Genomic DNA, 21,252 nt, shown 5'->3' on the forward strand with positions numbered 1-21,252 from the left:
AGCGCGTTTTATTTAGAATGAAGTGAAATGGCAGGAAATGTATCTATAGGTTTGGTGTAGAGCTGCGGAAATGCTGATGGAGTCCAGCAACCCTTCTGAGGTCACACGGCCCCCGATAGGTTAGAGGGGGCGTCCGTGTGTGTTCACAGTGAAACCCAGCCTCATCCTCAGCCTTGCCTGCTCCTCGCAGGGACGGGAACCCACTGTCCTTGCTCCCTCGTGCGCCCGCTCTGCGGTGTGCCCTGATCGGGCCTGCCCTTCACCTCCCACCCGGGTTCCAGTGCTCTTCCGACTCCAGTGTCTCCTGTGACACACTGCAAGTCAGTGTTGGCGTTCTGCTTTACGACCAGAAATTATTTACATTTTCTCATCTTTCCTCCACTGCTGTGCTCCAGATCGCCACGCTGAAATCCAGCTTCCATCCGGTGTTGGCTGCTTCCAGCATGGTTTTTGTCCTTTAAGACCTTTCTTGAGATTTAAATTACAGACCATAAAGTTTACCCGTGGAATGTATACTGTTTACGGGGTTTTAGTATGGAGGGTCCCCCACTTAGGATGGTTCCACAGAGAGCTGTGTGCTTTATGGGTTACAGTGACAGAGTCAGAGAGAGGGATAGACAGGGACAGACAGACAGGAACGGAGAGAGATGAGAAGCATCAATCATCAGTTTTTCGTTGCGACACCTTAGTTGTTCATGGACTGCTTTCTCATATGTGCTTTGACTGCGAGCTTCCAGCAGACCGAGTAACTCCTTGCTTGAGCCAGCGACCTTGGGTCCAAGCTGGTGAGCTTTGCTCAAACCAGATGAGCCCGCGCTCAAGCTGGCGACCTTGGGGTCTTGAACCTGCGTCCTCCGTGACCCAGTTTGACGCTCTATCCACTGCGCTATCGCCTGGTCAGGCCCAACTCTTGATTTAAGTTTCCCTATTTTGTATTCTTTATTTTACTTACTTCTGGTTTAATTCCTATTTTTTTCCTTCTGCTTTGAATGCTTAGATAATTTTTTTATTCCTTTATTTTTTTACGTATAAGCCTTTGAAGCCATATATATATATATATATTTTATGTAGACACACATAAAATATATATATATATATTAATGTAGACACACACACACACACACACACACACACACACACACACACATTTCCCTCTGAGCAGTGCCTTGCATGCGATCCTGGAAACACTGGTGCGTCCTATTTTTATTTGACTTCATCTCGGGGTGCTTTTTCGTTCTCCTGAGTCCTTGTATTTTGACGCAGGGCTTATTGTGACTGTGTTTTGTCATTGCTGTGTACTTGTGGAGTTCCCAGGTTTCCGTTAGAGGGTTTCTGATGTCATTCATTGTGTCGGACCATGTGCTTGGTCTGAGCTCAGTACATTTAAGTTACTGAGACTTGGGGACAGCCTAGCACAGGGCCTGTCCCAGTGGGTGTCCGTGTGCGCTGAGGGGCGTCTGTGTCCGGGTACAGTGTCTTATCCGTTTCTGCTTTCAGCGCTCGGTTTCCAGGTACACGGGTGCTAGAACGATCCTTCCGAATCACAGCCCTGACTGTGCACTCGCCTCCCTGAGACAGTTCCGTGCTTCCTGGTCCCCTGAGTTCCAGGCCTGTGCAGGTCCATTAAAACGACTTGCCGCTCTATGTGATTTGGACTCCGCCTTCCCTTCCCGTTGTAAGCCACCTCCCCTCCCCAAATTATTTCTATCATTCATCCAAATAGCACTTCTTTCTGTTCCCTGACACACCACCGTTCCTTTGATCTTGAACTGGGCTTCCCCCTCCGTCTGGGGCCTTGACTCCCCTTTCTCGGAAGGCTAGCTCACACTCACCCTTAGATGACACTTCTCAGAGAGGAACCAGCCTTTCACCCCACAGCTGGGTTAGGTGACTTTCCTGCGTGATCATTGACACCTGAACTTCCTTCTACTGTGAAATAAAATATCACACTTTTCTCTATTCATGACGCATTTTTCTTGCTGGTTGTGGAATGGAGCTAGGATATTAAGGGAAGGAGCAGAGTCAGAGATAGTCCCACGGTTTCTCAGTTGGCTATTTAGATAATACTATATAAGATACAGAAGAGAAGGTTTCAGGTATAAGATGACGTATTCAGTTTTGTAAACGGTAACTGTTGCTACTGGTGCAGTAGCCATATGGAAAGGTGCAACAAGAATGCCGGTGGCGGCCTGCCCTCCCTGTTCTCTGTTACTGGGCAGTCACAGATGTTCAGTAACTACTGGTTGAATTACATTGTAAACAGCAACGCCTGTATATCTGTTACATGGTATTTCAGTTTTATTATAAGCATTTTGCTTGGAAATCATGCCTGGGGAAAGGAGTTATGGCTGATTGTAGAAAATTTTAGTTTTAGGGAAAACGCTGTTTTTTGTTTTTCTTTTTTACAATTTATTAATACATTTTTTTCTTTAAAAATTTTTTATTATTTTTAAATTTTTTATTTGATGCATTTTTCATTGTAACAAATTCAAATCTTTGTTTTATGAATTCACCTGTTTCCCTATCCCTCCCCCCTTTTTCCTACTATATTTACAAAACCGTCTGCCTCTCGCTCTGAACACTGTGGGTCTCACACAGCACGCTCGCTGTCTTCTGTCTCGTGTGTAGGACTACAACGACGAGATCAGGCAAGCGCAGCTCCAGGAGCTGACGTACTTGAACGGAGGCTCAGAAAACGCGGACGTCCCCGTCGTTCGAGGGAAATCCACCCTGCGTACGAGAGGTGTCCCGACCCCGGCGATAACAAGGTAAGGAACGGGTCACTGATGGGCATGTTTGATAACCAGGTGAGGCACGGGTCACTGACCGGCAGGTTTGATAACCAGGTGAGGCACGGGTCATTGACGGGCATGTAACCAGGTAAGGCACGGGTCACACTGACCGGCAGGTTTGATAACCAGGTGAGGCACGGGTCACTGACCGGCAGGTTTGATAACCAGGTAAGGCACGGGTCATTGACGGGCATGTAACCAGGTGAGGCACGGGTCACATTGACCGGCAGGTTTGATAACCAGGTGAGGCACAGGCCACTGACTGGCATAGACTCTGATATGCAGTTAGACTCTGATACCCTGCCGGCAGTTACAATGTTGCCTTTCCCGATAGCCTCTCCACCTGTCAGTCTTTTCTCTCATCCTATCTCCCATCCTTCCCCATCTCCTCCACACTGCGCTTCCCATTGGTAGTCACGGCGGTCTTAATGGTCTTTTCAAATTAAGTTAGATGAATTTTCTCCCCGCATTACATCCTTTGGGGGCTTCCTTTGCAGCTGGAAGAAATCCCGCCCTTCCTGGCGCGCGCTGTTAGCATCCCACACGGTGCTATCCGCCCCCGCCTGACCTTGCGCCCTGCCCAGTGTGTGCTCCAGACAGACAGACAGACACAGATGGGGCTGAGCCTTTCTGACCCTCACGGGCCACGCCCTTCTCTTTGCCGAGTCCTCTGATCTCACGCTGCCTTCTTGGAATGCTGTGTCCCATCACTAGCGACCCCTCTTAGAATTGCATTTTCAACACACAGGCCCCTTTGCCCAGGGCTGTCTCCTAGTCAGAACTGTGCACAACAGCCTGTCTTGGTTACTTAGTAGCATTTGTCAAGTGGGCTTTACCTTTCCTTTGTGTTTGCTTCTCATTGGTCTCGCCTTGTTATGAGATAATCCCATAGAGGCCCCTGCATATGGCAGTCCTCTGTGAAACAGTGGTGGGTGACTGCAGGGACAGAAAATCCTTTAGGCTCTTTCTGATCAAGCGTCAGCCATTATAAGATTTTTGTTTGTTTGTTTGTTAATGAAGGTCTTGTCTGTCACAGACTGAATTAGCTTTGTGGGATGGGTGGCAGGATGTGACCGCTCTGGAATTTTACGGAGGAGCAAGTTCCTGTCAGGGCACGATACTTTTCTGGTAATAGGTGTAAACGGTCTAAAATTAAATCCTGCCATGGGGAGTGATAGTGTTTTAATGAAAACTTTGCATTTCAAGACGTAGATTTCCTCTGTTTAGGGGATGAGGAAGTTTCTCTACATTGCACAGTCTGTCCTGTGCTGTGTCTTTACAGCATCGCAGTGAGTCCATGCCCTCCCTGTCCCTGTCCCCTTGCCTGTCCCCGCCCCCTTCCCCGTCCTCCTCCTGGTCAGCATCTCTCAGATGCTGCGTGAATTATCAGCGTAAGGGACTGGTTTATAGTTTCACTGTTAGGTCATCCCTCCGGTGTCCATGAGGTCACACTTTGCAAAACTGGTATTTCAGCCTGTGCTGTGATGGACAGTCAGCAGCCAGGCTCTGTGCCCTTGAGTCACTACATAACGTCTCCGACCACGGGGTCATGCGAGAGGCCGTCCCTGTCCCTGCCCCGTCTATGTGGGTTTCCACATGGTCCCGATTCCCTTTAAAACGTGTGACAAATGATGGCATAGACGCCACAGATTGTCTCAGTGACCGGGGACGATGCATTTCCCTCACAGTGTATGAAGTACCCAACTAGTCGTCAGGAAAACTGAGTGCTTGGTGGCTGGGCCATAAATATTTCACCCAGCTCTGTCTAAAGACCCTTTTGTATTTTTTTGTTGTTGTTGTTACTGAAAGGGTGGTTATAAGAAAATGATAATGTCTTTTCTTTCCTTTTCTTTTATGTGAGAGGAGGGGAGACAGACAGACTCGTGTATGTGCCCCAACTGGAATCTACTCAGCAACCCTTGTCTGGGGCTGATGCTCAAATCAGTTGAGCTAGTTTTAGCACCTGAGGCTGACGTGCTCGGACCAACTGAGCTATCCTCAGTGCTGGGGGCCAAGTCTAGAATCAGTTGAGCCACTGGCTGCGGGAGGGGAAGAAGGAGGAGGAGAGAAGCAAATGGTCACTTTTTACATGTGCTTTGACCGGGGATCGAACCCAGATGTCTATACACTGGCCCGATACTCTATCCACTGAGCTACCAGCCAGGGCCATAACATATCATTTCTACTAGACAAAACTTTACTTTAAAAACATGTTATTGGGATGTTATTCACATTGTCTGATTCCCGACTAGACTGACTTCTCAAGACATTCCCCCACCTGAACTGTCAGAACTGTCCCCTCCCTCCCTCCCTCCTCCCTCCCTCACTCCTAATTCTGTGTCGACGGCATGTGCCTGTCATAGGAACCCAGGCACACACACGTGACATGTTCGTCCCACGACCCAGACAGACTGCTGGACGGCCTCCCTTGGAGCAGAGTTTCTCTGCGTTCTCTCACCACGAGGTCCCCTCTCCCACTGAGCCGCCCCCTCTCCCACTGAGCCGCCCCCTCTCCCACTGAGCCTCCCCCTCTCCCACTGAGCCTCCCCCTCTCTCCACTGAGCCGCCCCCTCTCTCCACTGAGCCGCCCCCTCTCTCCCACTGAGCCGCCCCCTCTCCCACTGAGCCTCCCCTCTCCCACTGAGCCGCCCCCTCTCCCACTGAGCCTCCCCTCTCCCACTGAGCCGCCCCCTCTCTCCCACTGAGCCGCCCCCTCTCCCACTGAGCCTCCCCCTCTCCCACTGAGCCTCCCCCTCTCCCACTGAGCCTCCCCCTCTCCCACTGAGCCTCCCCCTCTCCCACTGAGCCTCCCCCTCTCCCACTGAGCCTCCCCCTCTCCCACTGAGCCGCCCCCTCTCCCACTGAGCCTCCCCCTCTCTCCACTGAGCCTCCCCCTCTCTCCACTGAGCCTCCCCCTCTCCCACTGAGCCGCCCCCTCTCTCCACTGAGCCTCCCCCTCTCCCACTGAGCCTCCCCCTCTCTCCACTGAGCCTCCCCTCTCCCACTGAGCCTCCCCCTCTCTCCCACTGAGCCTCCCCCTCTCTCCACTGAGCCGCCCCCTCTCCCACTGAGCCTCCCCTCTCCCACTGAGCCTCCCCCTCTCCCACTGAGCCTCCCCTCTCCCACTGAGCCGCCCCCTCTCCCACTGAGCCGCCCCCTCTCCCACTGAGCCTCCCCCTCTCCCACTGAGCCTCCCCCTCTCTCCACTGAGCCTCCCCCTCTCTCCACTGAGCCGCCCCCTCTCTCCACTGAGCCTCCCCCTCTCCCACTGAGCCTCCCCCTCTCCCACTGAGCCTCCCCCTCTCTCCACTGAGCCGCCCCCTCTCTCCACTGAGCCTCCCCCTCTCCCACTGAGCCTCCCCCTCTCCCACTGAGCCTCCCCCTCTCTCCACTGAGCCGCCCTCTCTCTCCACTGAGCCTCCCCCTCTCCCACTGAGCCTCCCCCTCTCCCACTGAGCCTCCCCCTCTCTCCACTGAGCCGCCCCCTCTCTCCACTGAGCCTCCCCCTCTCCCACTGAGCCGCCCCCCTCTCTCCACTGAGACGCCCCCCCCTCTCCCACTGAGCCTCCCCCTCTCCACTGAGCCTCCCCCTCTCTCCACTGAGCCGCCCCCTCTCTCCACTGAGCCGCCCCCTCTCCCACTGAGCCGCCCCCTCTCTCCACTGAGCCGCCCCCTCTCCCACTGAGCCGCCCCCTCTCCCACTGAGCCTCCCCCTCTCTCCACTGAGCCGCCCTCTCTCCCACTGAGCCTCCCCCTCTCCCACTGAGCCTCCCCCTCTCCCACTGAGCCTCCCCCTCTCCCCACTGAGCCGCCCCCTCTCTCCACTGAGCCTCCCCCTCTCCCACTGAGCCGCCCCCTCTCTCCACTGAGACGCCCCCCCCTCCCACTGAGCCTCCCCCTCTCCCACTGAGCCGCCCCCTCTCCCACTGAGCCGCCCCCTCTCTCCACTGAGCCGCCCCCTCTCCCACTGAGCCTCCCCCTCTCCCACTGAGCCGCCCCCTCTCTCCACTGAGCCGCCCCCTCTCCCACTGAGCCGCCCCCTCTCCCACTGAGCCGCCCCCTCTCTCCACTGAGCCTCCCCCTCTCCCACTGAGCCGCCCCCTCTCCCACTGAGCCGCCCTCTCTCTCCCACTGAGCCGCCCCCTCTCTCCACTGAGCCTCCTTCTCTCCCACTGAGCCTCCCCCTCTCCCACTGAGCCGCCCCCTCTCCCACTGAGCCGCCCCCTCTCCCACTGAGCCTCCCCCTCTCCCACTGAGCCTCCCCCTCTCTCCACTGAGCCTCCCCCTCTCCCACTGAGCCGCCCCCTCTCCCACTGAGCCTCCCCTCTCCCACTGAGCCTCCCCCTCTCCCACTGAGCCTCCCCCTCTCCCACTGAGCCTCCCCCTCTCTCCACTGAGCCGCCCCCTCTCCCACTGAGCCGCCCCCTCTCCCACTGAGCCTCCCCTCTCCCACTGAGCCTCCCCTCTCCCACTGAGCCTCCCCCTCTCCCACTGAGCCTCCCCCTCTCCCACTGAGCCTCCCCCTCTCTCCACTGAGCCTCCCCCTCTCCCACTGAGCCTCCCCCTCTCTCCACTGAGCCTCCCCCTCTCCCACTGAGCCTCCCCCTCTCCCACTGAGCCGCCCCCTCTCCCACTGAGCCGCCCCCTCTCTCCACTGAGCCGCCCCCTCTCCCACTGAGCCGCCCCCTCTCCCACTGAGCCTCCCCTCTCCCACTGAGCCGCCCCCTCTCTCCACTGAGCCGCCCCCTCTCCCACTGAGCCTCCCCCTCTCCCACTGAGCCGCCCCCTCTCCCACTGAGCCTCCCCCTCTCCCACTGAGCCTCCTCCTCTCTCCACTGAGCCGCCCCCTCTCTCCACTGAGCCGCCCCCTCTCCCACTGAGCCTCCCCCTCTCTCCACTGAGACGCCCCCCCCTCTCCCACTGAGCCTCCCCCTCTCCCACTGAGCCGCCCCCTCTCCCACTGAGCCGCCCCTCTCCCACTGAGCCGCCCCCTCTCCCACTGAGCCTCCCCCTCTCTCCCACTGAGCCTCCCCCTCTCTCCCACTGAGCCTCCCCCTCTCTCCCACTGAGCCGCCCCCTCTCTCCCACTGAGCCTCCCCCTCTCCCACTGAGCCTCCCCCTCTCTCCACTGAGCCGCCCCCTCTCCCACTGAGCCGCCCCCTCTCCCACTGAGCCGCCCCCTCTCTCCACTGAGCCGCCCCCTCTCCCACTGAGCCGCCCCCTCTCTCCACTGAGCCTCCCCCTCTCCCACTGAGCCTCCCCCTCTCCCACTGAGCCTCCCCCTCTCTCCACTGAGCCTCCCCCTCTCCCACTGAGCCTCCCCCTCTCTCCACTGAGCCTCCCCTCTCCCACTGAGCCTCCCCCTCTCTCCCACTGAGCCTCCCCCTCTCTCCACTGAGCCGCCCCCTCTCCCACTGAGCCTCCCCCTCTCTCCACTGAGCCGCCCCCTCTCTCCACTGAGCCGCCCTCTCTCCCACTGAGACGCCCCCTCTCCCACTGAGCCGCCCCCTCTCCCACTGAGCCTCCCCCTCTCTCCACTGAGCCGCCCCCTCTCCCACTGAGCCTCCCCCTCTCCCACTGAGCCGCCCCCTCTTCCCTCGGAGCCTGTGTCCGGGCACGGCTGGGGTACCTGTGGGCAGCTGCCCTGCATTGAGGAAAGGGAGACAAAAGGAGAGAAGTGTGTGCTTTCTTTTAAAATCACGTCGTAGGCTTCAGGAAGTCGGTGCCGGAGGCAGATAACGGGGCAGGTGGTGTGAGAGCCCCTGACAAGAAGTCGTTCACTGCCAGCGGAGAGGGACAGGTCAGAGCGGCAGCGAGACGGGCCCCCTTGGGTTCTGCCCGGCCAGCCGCGTGCTCGTCGCCCGCCGCTCAGAGCTGGACGGGTGCTCTGGTCCCTCCTGGGGCTGCGGTGCCCCGGGCAGAAGGCGTTGTGCCACCAGCATACGCCCTGGGTTTTCCCAGGGTGATGTTGACCAGGACCCCAGGCACGCGGGGAAAGGAAGCTGGAGAGCACGTGTGCGGCCGCGGGGGTCTCTCCCCACCGCACCCTGGGGTTTCCCAAGTGGTGTTTTTTCCCTCTTTGAAAACCCTCCGTTTTTTTTTCTGACGTGAGGCCATGGGACATCACACCTTATTCCTGAGCTCTTTCTGTCACAGGAACTGGGTTTATGGAGATGCCTAAGTTGTCCTGACGTCAGAGAGTCTGACGGAAGAGCCCGGGGAAGAAGTGACTGAGCTGCTGGGATAAATGGGGAATGAAGGAGGGGGAATGAAGGAGGGGGAATGAAGGAGGGGGAATGAAGGAGAGGGAATGAAGGAGAGGGAATGAAGGAGAGGGAATGAAGGAGGGGGAATGAAGGAGGGGGAATGAAGGAGGGGGAATGAAGGAGGGGGAATGAAGGAGGGGGAATGAAGGAGGGGGAATGAAGGAGGGGGAATGAAGGAGGGGGAATGAAGGAGGGGGAATGAAGGAGGGGGAATGAAGGAGAGGGAGGGAATGAAGGAGAGGGAATGAAGGAGGGGGAATGAAGGAGAGGGAATGAAGGAGGGGGAATGAAGGAGGGGGAATGAAGGAGAGGGAGGGAATGAAGGAGGGGGAATGAAGGAGGGGGAATGAAGGAGGGGGAATGAAGGAGAGGGAGGGAATGAAGGAGGGGGAATGAAGGAGGGGGAATGAAGGAGGGGGAATGAAGGAGAGGGAATGAAGGAGGGGGAATGAAGGAGGGGGAATGAAGGAGGGGGAATGAAGGAGGGGGAATGAAGGAGGGGGAATGAAGGAGGGGGAATGAAGGAGAGGGAATGAAGGAGGGGGAATGAAGGAGGGGGAATGAAGGAGGGGGAATGAAGGAGGGGTACGAGAAGAAGTGGCTGGAAACAGGCGTGGACGGGGCGTGGGGGTCCGTAGTCTCAGCAAGGAGGCCAAGGGCGAGACAGGGTGGTGCCCGAGGGAAGTCCTCCCAGCCCCAGGCGCCGGGGCAAAGGCTCTCAAGCGAGAAACGAGGGGACTGTTTGTGGCTTGAGATTGGGGTGTGACACTGTGGGAAAGGCAGAGGCTCCAGCGTCACCCCTGGCTCGGCAGCCTCAGGGGTCTCCTGTCCGCCGGACTCGCCTCCCCGGTTCAGTGGACGCGGGAAACGGAGCACACGCGAATCCAAACCCCACCGCGTCTCTGAGGGGCACACTCGAGTCCAGACGGGGCTGACCCCTTTCCTGATTGCCCAACATGACCCCCCAGGACAAGGTGGGTTTTATAGTGCCGGCACGGGACCCGTCCCTCAATGGAGGACCTGAGCCAAATCGTAGGCCCCTGCTGGACTCCTTCAGCATCGAGGTCGGGGTTCTCGGGGTCAAGGTCGGGGTTCTCGGCGTCAGGGTCGGGGTTCTCGGCGTCGAGGTCACGGTTCTCGGCGTCGAGGTCGGGGTTCTCGGCGTCAATCAAGGTTGGGGTTCTCGGTGTCGAGGTTGGGGTTCTCGGCGTTGAGGCCGGGGTTCTCAAGGTCGGGGTTCTTGGCGTCAGGGTCGGGGTTCTCGGCGTCGAGGTCGGGGTTCTCGGAGAGGCGGGAGCTCGGGCTGCCGTGTCCCGAAGGGCGGGCCGTTAGCAGCGATCAAGGTCTTTGCTGCTTTTGTTTCTGAATAAAGAGAAGAAGTAAACACACGCCAGCGACCAGACTTGGAAGACGAGGGTAGACTTCAAAGTGAGGCGCGAGCTCTCTGTGTTTAGGGGGCTTCCGCCCGGAGGGAAGGAGATGAATCGGTTTCTTGCACTTTGTTAGGGGCCCTGCGTCCCCACGCACAGGCTCAGAGGCCCAGTGTTGACTCCTCACCATTGTGTAGCTTGTTAGAGGAAAAACCGGTTCCCTTGGACCTGCTGTGCTCTGCCCCGTGTAAACAGTTGCTCAGGCATTTTCTAAAGACATTACTTTGAAGATTGGACAGACCACAGAAGAAAGAAATGAGGTCACCAACAGGTTTCAGCACCGGTCGGTGACCTCTGGATCTAAACCACCTCCAGCTGCCCTCGGGGGTTTGTTGGAAAGAATCGCAGCCCCTGGACCTGTACCGAGGGGGACGGTGCCCGGAAACACGGTCCCCAGGGCGTGAGGCGCTCGTGAATGTGCAGAACCACAGTGGTCTGGAGAGGTGCTCAGGGTCGGAGCTGCCACGCCCCCTGCTCAGAATCTAAGCCTTCATCGGCTCTGACAGCGTGGCATGGGCCTTCTGAGGGGTCACAACTCCAGGCCGAACTCGCCTCTGCCCTTTGGCGTGGCCCTGTTCACCCGTCAGCTTCAGCAGGAGGGAGGCCTCGGTGATTAAGCTCTACTCTCAGGAAAACACTCACGACAGAAGGAGAAGTTGTCTCGAATGCGTGAGGGAACCTGTAGGGCAAATAAATGACCCCTTGGGTCATTACTGTATCAAGTGTGGACCTCTCATTGATCCTTGGATCCTGCAGGCACCCCCTCTGGTCAGCTGAGGGCTCCCCTTCTGAGGCCCAGCGGTCAGCTGCGGTTCCCAAGGTCACCAGGGAATAATGCTGGCGCTGCCTGGAGCATTCCGGCTGCCGCCACACACTATGGCTTTACCCTATTCTTTTGCTTCTCATAAAATTTAGGACGAACGGCCCAACAGTGTACGGTGTCTGTTTCCTCCGACTCTTCCAGACTGCATGCGTCACTGTTGCTAAGGGAGTCAAGTGTGTCCGCTTGGGCTGCTGCTGAACACCTGAAGTGAGGGCTGGCGTGAGTGGGCCCTGCTCTCTGCCCTCCCCTCCCCCTCAGGACAGCGTCCAGGTAGAAGTCCATGTAACAGGACCGCTCCCGAGCCGCCTGTGCTGGTCTAGGTGTGAACCTGGGTGAAAGCCTCACAGCTGTTCTGCAAGAGCTGGGTGTTATTAGCCCCACTTCACAGATGAGAAAACCAAGGCTCAGCTGCGAGGTGACGGAATGGGATTTGAGGATGCCGGCACCCAGAGCATGTGCTTTTTCATCTCATCTTAGAACCGGTTACTGATTTATGAACTAGTTTCTGATTACTCAGTGCTTACTGTATTCGGTCATTGAAGGCCCTCTGTCCTCAAAAATAGCTGTTCACTGCAAAACAACAAGAACAACAACAACAACAAAAAAACCCAAAAAACAACAAGAAAAAAACACCTTTCTAGGTTACTTTTATATTTTGAGTTTCAAAACCAGAAACCATGGTCACTCCCCTGAACAATTCAAACAGAAGGGACCATCGCGGTGACATCTGCCCACCTGCCTGTGAAACTTCCTGCTCGGTCTGCCGTCTGTCCGCCCTTCCGTGCTGTAATTCGGAGCAGTGCGGTTCCCTCGTCCTGTCAGTCTGAATAAACTTTTCAAGGAAAGAACCCTGACCGCCAGCTATCTGTTAACCTCCCCTAACGGGCACTTTCTGTTCTCACGGAGTTCTCAGTCCCGCTGTTTGCTTCGCCCTGGACCCCGTTTGCAGCGTTCAGCGAGTGCTTTGCCCTGTGACGCGGTTTCTGTGTCAGCAGGTGCCGCTGCCTCACGCCTTCCTCCCACCAGAGGATTGTCGACGGCGGCACTGATGCCGCTGCTCACCACCAGGATGCTCACTCAAGAAGGGATGCTCACTTAAAATGGGACCTCCAGATTATCTTTTATAGATGACTCTCTGGAGCTACGTACATCGAAGGACCTCTCTGAAATCCTACAGCCGACACCCCAGGGTGACTCTGTACCCGCAGTGGGCACAGGATCTAGCAATGTCGGCGACGGAGGAAAAGAACTGTGAACTTCTCGACTATAGAAATGTGTGTCTTTCAATCTGATGAAAGGCATGCATTTATGTATTCACAAGACATTGAGTATCTGGTGCCCCACAGGGTACCCTGGATGGCAGTGAGGGGTATTACAGAAGGAAGCAGAAGCCTCAATTAGTTTGAATATATACAGATCACCAAATAAGTGGAAACTATTTTTTTTTCTTCTGATCACATTGAAGATTTTTCTAGATCTATACCGGAGATAAAAAGATGAATAAGACACTCCAGGAGTTAAAGTGTCTTTCAGGACAGTTCAGAGTGATCGATATTTGTGTGATTGTTGATCTGCGTTGAGGAGGAACTGTGTGCAACACTTTACACACCCCGTGTCACGTCTCCTTGACAACAGCTCTGAGAAGTGGGTTCCGTGCCCCGTCGCGCACCCGAGGACCCTGGCCCGGACGTGGGACTCTTGAGCAGTTTGAATGTTAACTGGAAGGCGGACGTTAAGCTGGTGGATAGTTGGACTTGACCCCCATGTTGACTGTACTCATATTTATGGCCGGGAATGAAAAGAAGAGTTAATTTGCAATACCCATGAAAGGGATAAAGCATGTTCTCTGAGAATGAAAGTCTTAAAAAGAGTTTGCTTGTGATGAACTTTTAGAAGTATGGTACTGGTCAGGTTTTTCTAATAAGATGTCCTCATTTGGGATTTCTCTAAGTACTTTCTCACGACGAGCCTGGAGTTATTACGAGTTCGGGGAATTTCATCCCATGATGGCGAGGGCACATACTCTCCTTGTGACTGATCCGTGGTTGCTGTTACCTCGGTAACCTGACTGAGAGGAGTGTCTGTCAGGGTTCCTGGCTATACTGTTTCTCTCCCCTCCCCCCCCCCAGGGCAGGGCAGCTGCATAAATTGTTCGGAAGATTTTTCTCTTCTCTCCCACTGACTGAATTATCATTTGTTTGCATCAGGATGGACTCATGGCCGTCTGTCTGTCCTACACATGGCGGGGGATTCAGCACCACTACCGTTCTGGTGCTCGAAGTGCCTGGGCTTTGGCCCTCGGGCTCTCTCCCCGTAGGGCTCTCTCCCCGTAGGGCTCTCTCCCCGTCGGGCTCTCTCCCCGTCGGGCTCTCTCCCCGTTGGGCTCTCTCCCCGTCGGGCTCTCTCCCCTTTGGGCTCTCTCCCCACCAGGTTCTCTCCCCGTCGGGCTCTCTCCCCGTCGGGCTCTCTCCCCGTCGGGCTCTCTCCCCGTCGGGCTCTCTCCCCGTCGGGCTCTCTCCCCGTCGGGCTCTCTCCCCGTCGGGCTCTCTCCCCTTTGGGCTCTCTCCCCGTCGGGCTCTCTCCCCGTTGGGCTCTCTCCCCGTCGGGCTCTCTCCCCTTTGGGCTCTCTCCCCACCAGGTTCTCTCCCCATCGGGCTCTCTCCCCGTCGGGCTCTCTCCCCATCTGGCTCTCTCCCCGTTGGGCTCTCTCCCCGTCGGGCTCTCTCCCCGTAGGGCTCTCTCCCTGTCGGGCTCTCTCCCCGTTGGGCTCTCTCCCCATCGGGCTCTCTCCCCACCAGGTTCTCTCCCCGTCGGGCTCTCTCCCCACCAGGTTCTCTCCCCACCAGGTTCTCTCCCCGTCGGGCTCTCTCCCCGTCGGGCTCTCTCCCCACCAGGTTCTCTCCCTGTCGGGCTCTCTCCCCACCAGGTTCTCTCCCCGTCGGGCTCTCTCCCCACCGGGCTCTCTCCCCACCGGGTTCTCTCCCTGTCGGGCTCTCTCCCCACCACGTTCTCTCCCCGTCGGGCTCTCTCCCCGTCGGGCTCTCTCCCCACCAGGTTCTCTCCCCACCAGGTTCTCTCCCTGTCGGGCTCTCTCCCCGTCGGGCTCTCTCCCCGTCGGGCTCTCTCCCCACCAGGTTCTCTCCCTGTCGGGCTCTCTCCCCGTCGGGCTCTGCTCCTGCCTCGCGCCACCATCCTTGTGTTTTTTCCCCTGTTTTGAGCGCTGCCTTAGCTTTTGTACCTCAGGGTGCACCCTTCTCCCTCGTATGTTTCATGCCCCTGTCTTGGAATCGGAGCCCTGGGTTCCTTTTCCTGGGGGGAGAATTTGAGACCGAGACCTGGGGGCTCGTCCTGCGTGGTGCTGCCGGGGGGGTCCCTGCTCCCGGGCCCTCTCGGCGACACAGCGAGGGCGTGCGTACACGTGTGTGTACTGACCCGTGCGTGGCACAGGCCCGTGCCTGTTTCTGTGTTTGGCTGTCTGTCCGCAGTGACTGATCATGAGCTCATCTTCGTGTCTCTGGCTGTGGTCCTGACCATATTGATCACTCTAGCCTCCTCCTCTTGCTTATCTGTAACCTTCACGACCGCACGAGAAGTGTGGCCCCCACTGCCCCCCACCCCGTCCGTCTGCTTAACTCTTCAGCAGCAGGGTCTGTGTAAGTGCTGTCGCAATGGTCCACTGGTGCCTGCACGCCTGCCCTGGGGAAGGAGCTGTGTCACCCAGACAGAGCGTCACTCCTTACCAAGTTTACTTTCCTCCCATCTCCTTTAATAGATAGATAGATAGATAGATCTAGATATATATACATAAATCTCTCTCTATATATATATGGAAGGTCTGCTGGAAAGTTCTGTCCGTTTTTGGAATAAAACAAAATACAAATTTTTCTTACCATCAATAAACTTTATTAAATAATATAATTGCCATTATTATTAATGATTTCTTGCCAGCGTGAGGGCAATTTGTATATCCCATTTTTGAAAAATGTTTTATCTTTTGATGCAAAAAATTGAACCAGTACTTGTTTGATATCTTCTTCATTTTTGAATTTTTTGCCCTTCAAAAAATTGTGTAAGGACAAAAACAAGTGATAGTCGGAGGGTGCTAAGTCCAGGGAATATGGTGGATGCAACAGACATGCTTCTGTAGTATTTCTTCCTTGCTGAAGTTCGTAAAAATTACAGTGGCGTAAATGAACTTTATCAGTAGCCATGGGTACACTATCGCTTCACACATAAGACTAACGTGAATCAACTTTGTTTTAGTTAATTTGCTACGTCAGTATGTATACATTAAGTGATAAAAATAGAGAGGCACACATGCGCCAAATAAACGTGCTTATGTTTCGAAACTTGTGATAGAAACGGACAGAACTTTCCGGTACTATATATATAGAGATGTATGTATGTATTTTTCTGAAGTTAGAAATGGGGAGGCAGTCAGACAGACTCCCGATACACCTGACTGGGATCCACCTGGCACACCCACCAGGGGGCGATGCTCTGCCCATCTGGGTCGTTGCTCTGTAGCAGCCAGAGCCATTCCAGCACCTGAGGTGGAGGCCATGGAGCCATCCTCAGCACCCGGGCCAACTTTGCTCTAATGGAGCCTTGGATGCAGGAGGGAAAGAGAGACAGAGAGGAAGGAGAGGGGGAGGGGTGGAGAAGCCGATGGGCGCTTCTCCTGTGTGCCCTGGCCGGGAATTGAACCCGGGACTTCACACACCGGGCTGACGCTTTACCACTGAGCCAACTGGCCAGGGCCCATAGATATATTTTTAACACAGTGCAAATGTTTTGTCGCATTCAGCATTTCATTCTCGAAGACCTCAGTTTCCTAGATTATATGTTTTTAATTGGCATTCGTTGAAGTTCACTTTTTGTGCTGTTAGGTTCTGTGGGTTTGATGGATGCTATGGATCATGTACCCACCATTTCAGTATTCTATTATTTTTTTATTTTTTATTTTTTTTATTTTTCTGAAGCTGGAAACAGGGAGAGACAGTCAGACAGACTCCCGCATGCGCCCGACCGGGATCCACCCAGCACGCCCACCAGGGGGCGATGCTCTGCCCACCAGGGGGCGATGCTCTGCCCCTCCGGGGCGTTGCTCTGTTGCGACCAGAGCCACTCTAGCGCCTGGGGCAGAGGCCAAGAAGCCATCTCCAGCGCCCGGGCCATCTTTGCTCCAATGGAGCCTCGGCTACAGGAGAGGAAGAGAGAGACAGAGAGGAAGGAGAGGGGGAGGGGTGGAGAAGCAGATGGGCGCTTCTCCTGTGTGCCCTGGCCGGGAATCGAACCCGGGACTTCTGCACGCCAGGCCGACGCTCTACCACTGAGCCAACCAGCCAGGGCCCATTTCAGTATTCTACAGAGTAGTTCCTCACCCTAAACTGTTCCTGCTACTTCGCCTGTTCAACACTCCCCACCCCTGAACCCGCGTCAGCCACCGGACTTTAGTTTACACATCTTCGTCTGTCTCTTCTCCTGTGTGTCATACAGCTGGAATTACACAGTGTGTGTGCAGCCTTTTCCAACCAACATCTTCCACTTAGAAGCCTGCATTTTAGAGTCATCTCCTGCTTTTTCATGGGTTGTTAACTCACTTCATTTTATTGCTGAATAATACTCCCTTGTGTGGATGTACCCCTGCTTGCTTGTCCATTCTCCTGTTGAGGGGCGTCTGGGTTGTTTCAGCGGCTGTGAAGAAAGCTGCTTCAGTTTTCAAATCAGTTGGTTAAATACCTGGGAATGCAGTTACTGTATTCTACGGTCAGACGATATTGGGCTCTGTAGAAACTGCCACATAGTTTCAAAAATGGCTCTACAATTCTGCATGCCTACCAGCAGGGAATGAGAATACCCTTTTCGCCACATCCTCACTAAATGGATCAAGTCAGTTACTTTTGATTTTAGCCATCCTAATAGCTACGTTTTAATTTGCAATTCCCTAATGGCAGATAATGTTGAGTGTCTTTTCATGGGGTCATTTGCCGCCCGTATATTGTACTTGGTGAGCTGTATATTGAAGTATTTTGCCCATTTTTACTTAGATTGTTTTCTTATTGTCGAGTTTTATAAGTCTTGAATGCATTTTGGGTGCAGGTCCTGTATCAGATGTGTGTTTTGAAAATGTCTTCTCCCTTTCTGTGGTGCATCTCTTCATCTTTGAAGAGTGTCCTTCTCAGAGTAGAGGTATTTAATACTAATAAAGTCCAGCTTGCCAATTTTTATTTCATAGGTTATGCTTTTCTAATTATATCTAAAACGCATCATTAAACCAGGGTCACACTGATTTCTCTTAACATTTGCTATTAAAAGTTGTATATTTTATGTGTAGGTCTGAAGCCATTTTAGAGTTAATTTTTGTGAAAGATGTAATGTTTGTCTTCTTCCCTTCCTCCCTCCCTCTCTCTCTTTCTCTCTCTCCCTTAATTTTTATAGAACTATGGAACATTGATCTTTGTGAGTGTATATCTTTGTGAACCACGGAATGGTAGGGAAAGTGACGAATATTGCTACTTTGACTCTCTTGCTTGCAGGGGAAGGGGGGGAGCCACAGCCCGGCCAGTGGGAGTCGTCGTCCCACGAGGAACCCCAGCGTCCAGGGCAGTCCTTGCCACCCGAGGGCCAGTGAGTCGAGGAAGAGGACTGCTCACTCCCAGAGCAAGAGGAGTCCCCCCGACTGGGTACCGACCTCCACCGCCACCCCCGACACAAGAGACCTATGGAGACTATGTAAGTGCAGGTGTCAGACACCAGCTCTGATGACCTGAGAATGTTCCACCTTCGTTTATTTAGCAATATTTATTGATTGCTAAATAAGTACTTGGTGCAAAGAGGTGCAAAGGCTGAAAAAGAAATAACCTCTTCTATCAAATAGCTTAAGTCTACAATCTTGAAGATGAGTTTGGGTGGTGGGTTTGGGGTTCACGACTAGGATCAAAGAGATGTATTTCCAAGCTTTGATAGGATTTTAGTGTATCATCCTTTCGTATTCCACTCCAGGTCTCCTCTTAGTAATTCAATCATTGAAAAAATAATTGCCTACCTGTACCAAGCTGGGTTTTTTTACCCTGAAGTGTTTTCTCTTAAGCTCTGCTGCTGAATATGGGTTCTTAGTGGAGAATATTTTCAGCAAAGAAAACAAAAGTTCACAGTTTTTTAAATTAATGCAAATCAGTTTTTCATTTACCATTCAGTAATTCTTTGATATGGTTCATAGACTCGCTTAAGGTAAGAGGGAGAGAACAGAACCCTGACAACGGGATGGGGGGAGGGGAAGCGAGTTTGTCCACAGGAGTCCAACCTCCCCCGAGTCCTGCTGCATCCTCCTGGTTTCCCGTAGGGGAGGAACATCAGCAGTGGAGAGACGTTTCATATAAGTGATCAAAAGAATTAAAGAAAGGGTGTGTCACTGTCCTCAAAGAAAGGGAAGCAGTGTCCAGGTGGAAATGCAAAACCCAACAGGTTTTCATGTTTTTCTTTTTTTTAAACTGAATTTATTGAGGCAACATTGATTAATAAAATGACATAGCTTTCAGGAGTATAATTCCATAGAACATCATCTGTACACTGTGCCATGTGCTCTGCACCCCAAGGCGAGTCTCCTTCCATCACCGTGTGCATCCCCTTGACCCTCTCCCCCCCCCCGCCCTCCGGTGGTCCTCATGCTGCTGTCTGTGTCTGAGTTCTGTGTTCACCCCTTCACCTTGCTCACCCAGCCCCACATCCCCCTTTCCTCTGACAGCTCAAGTCTGTTCTCTCTGAGTCTGTTTCTCTTTTGTTTATTTTAGTCATAGGATTCCACTTGTAAGTGAAGTCATATGGTACTTGATCTCTCTGACTGGCTTAGTGTACTTAGGGTAATGCTCCCCAGGTCTGTCTATGTCGTCACAAAGGGTAAGATTTTCTTTTCTTTTTTTTTAATGGCCGAGTAATATTCCATTGCATAAGTGTACCTCACCTTTTCATCCATTCATTTACTGACAGGCACTTGGGCTGTTTCCAAATGTTGGCTGTTGTAAATAATGGTGCAATGAACGTAGGACATAAAGGGAGCTATTGACAGGAATACAGTTATAATAGGGGATTTTAACACCGCATTGCCATCAATGGATACATCTTCCAGACAATAAATCAACAAGGAAATGGCAGCCTTTAGTGGCACACTAGATCAGCTGGATTTAATTGATATCTTCAGAGCATTTCACTTCAAAGCAGCAGAATATTCATTCTCTAAAAGTGCACATAGAACATTTTCTAGGATAGACTGCATGTTAGGACACTAAATAAGTCTCAATAAATTTAAGAAGTTTGAAATCATATCAAGCATCTGTTCTAACCATAATGGCTTGAAACTAGAAATCATTCACAAGAAGAATACTGAAAAACCACCAAGACATGAAGACTAAATAACATGTTACTGAAGAGTGAATGAGTTAACAATGACATCAAGAAAGAAAACAAAAGATAGCCTGAAACAAGTGAAAATGAGAATGCAACAGTCCAAAAAAATCTATGGGACACAGCCAGAGCAGTCCTAAAAGGGAAATTCATAGCATTACAGGCCTATGTCGGGAAACAAGAAAAATCTCAAATCAACAATCTTAACTTTGCACTGAAAGAACAGCAAACAAAGCCTAGAGTGAGCAAAAGGAAGGAAATAATAATGATCAGAGCAGAAATAAATGACATAGTCTAAAAAATATATATATATATGATCAGTGAAACCAAGATTTCATTCTTTAAAGAGATAAACAATGTTGACAGACCTTTAACTAGACCCGTCAAGAAAAGAGAGAATCCAAATAAAAATCAGAAATGAAAGAGGAAATGTAACTACTGACACCACAGAAGTATGAAGGATTATATGAAAATACTATGAACAACCATATGCTAACAAATTGGACAATCTGAGTGAGATGGATGAATTCCTAGAAACATTCAATTTCCTAAAACTGAATCAAAAAGAGTCAGAGAATCTGAATGGACAGATTACAACCAGTGGAATTAAAGCAGTAATCATAAAAATCTTAACCAACCAAAGTCCAGAACCAGATGGCTTCACAGGTGAATTTTACCAAACATTCAAAGAAGAACTAACAGCTGTCCTTGTCAAACTATTCCAAAAAAATGCATGTTGTGCTTTAATGGAGGTCTCTTGCTGGGTGTTTCGTGCCTCTTCACACAGTTTCTGGAAGGTTGCAGATAGCCCCCAGGCCACGCACAGCCTCTTCCGCATCCTCTGCAGCCAGTGGCGAGGTCACCGTCTTTTTCCTGGACACCCTGAGATCAATTCCCTGCGTTCACTGTGTTCTCTCAGGCTTCCAGACCTTAGTTCAGGCTGCTTGCGGCCTCTGCCTGTCTTGTGTGTCCTTCTAGACTCCCGTTAGCATTCACTGGGGAGGTTCAGAGGGGCTGACCTGGTGAGCATTGCTGTAGTCATTACTTGCCTCTCTTCTACCTCTGGAAGGACAAGGGTGGGTGGATGGATAGCTTTTACCGCTTCACGCTCCGCAGAGCGTGTGGACTGGGAGCTCAGGAACTCTATTTAACAAGTGGAGCGCAGAGTACCCGGTTTCACCAGTCTGCTCTGCAGTCGGGGAAGGACGTGGCCTCTGTCTCTTCCCTTGTATTCCTTCCGATCGGACGTGTTTCTGTTTAGACTGTTCTTGCCACACTCACACAGTAGCCATGCCTCAAGCTCTTGAACAAAGGCCGAGTCTCTTAAAGATAGCAGAGCGTGAAGCCAAGGAAGTGTTGTTGAGTTCCTTCCTGGTGGGCTGGGTGTCTGTTCCCACCTCGTCATTCTCTCAGGTGTGGAGTCACGGCAGGGGCTACAGGGGAATGATTAGACCCGGGGGCAGGGGACATGGATCCCAGGTTGCAATGAGAGCTTCTATAGTGGACACTGAGCATGACAGACACTGTTGGCCGCTGAC

At 53.2% G+C, this 21,252-nt stretch overlaps 1 protein-coding gene across 4 annotated transcripts in view; it reads left to right on the forward strand.

The window, feature by feature from the left end:
- Positions 1 to 21,252, forward strand: part of KHDRBS3 (KH RNA binding domain containing, signal transduction associated 3) — a 162,024-nt gene that overhangs the window by 78,372 nt on the left and 62,400 nt on the right. For all 4 annotated transcript variants that reach the window (XR_010750516.1, XM_066379565.1, XM_066379567.1 and 1 more), the window contains exons 5-6: positions 2,629 to 2,768; positions 17,851 to 18,046. Coding sequence is in view for 3 of the 4 variants with exons in the window: in XM_066379565.1 (XP_066235662.1) it covers positions 2,629 to 2,768; positions 17,851 to 18,046 (336 nt within the window). In the remaining variant the exon portion in view is untranslated. The remainder of the gene's footprint in view (positions 1 to 2,628; positions 2,769 to 17,850; positions 18,047 to 21,252) is intronic.

The sequence above is a fragment of the Saccopteryx leptura genome, chromosome 3 (genome assembly GCF_036850995.1).
Source record: "Saccopteryx leptura isolate mSacLep1 chromosome 3, mSacLep1_pri_phased_curated, whole genome shotgun sequence".
NCBI classification, from domain to species: domain Eukaryota; kingdom Metazoa; phylum Chordata; class Mammalia; order Chiroptera; family Emballonuridae; genus Saccopteryx; species Saccopteryx leptura.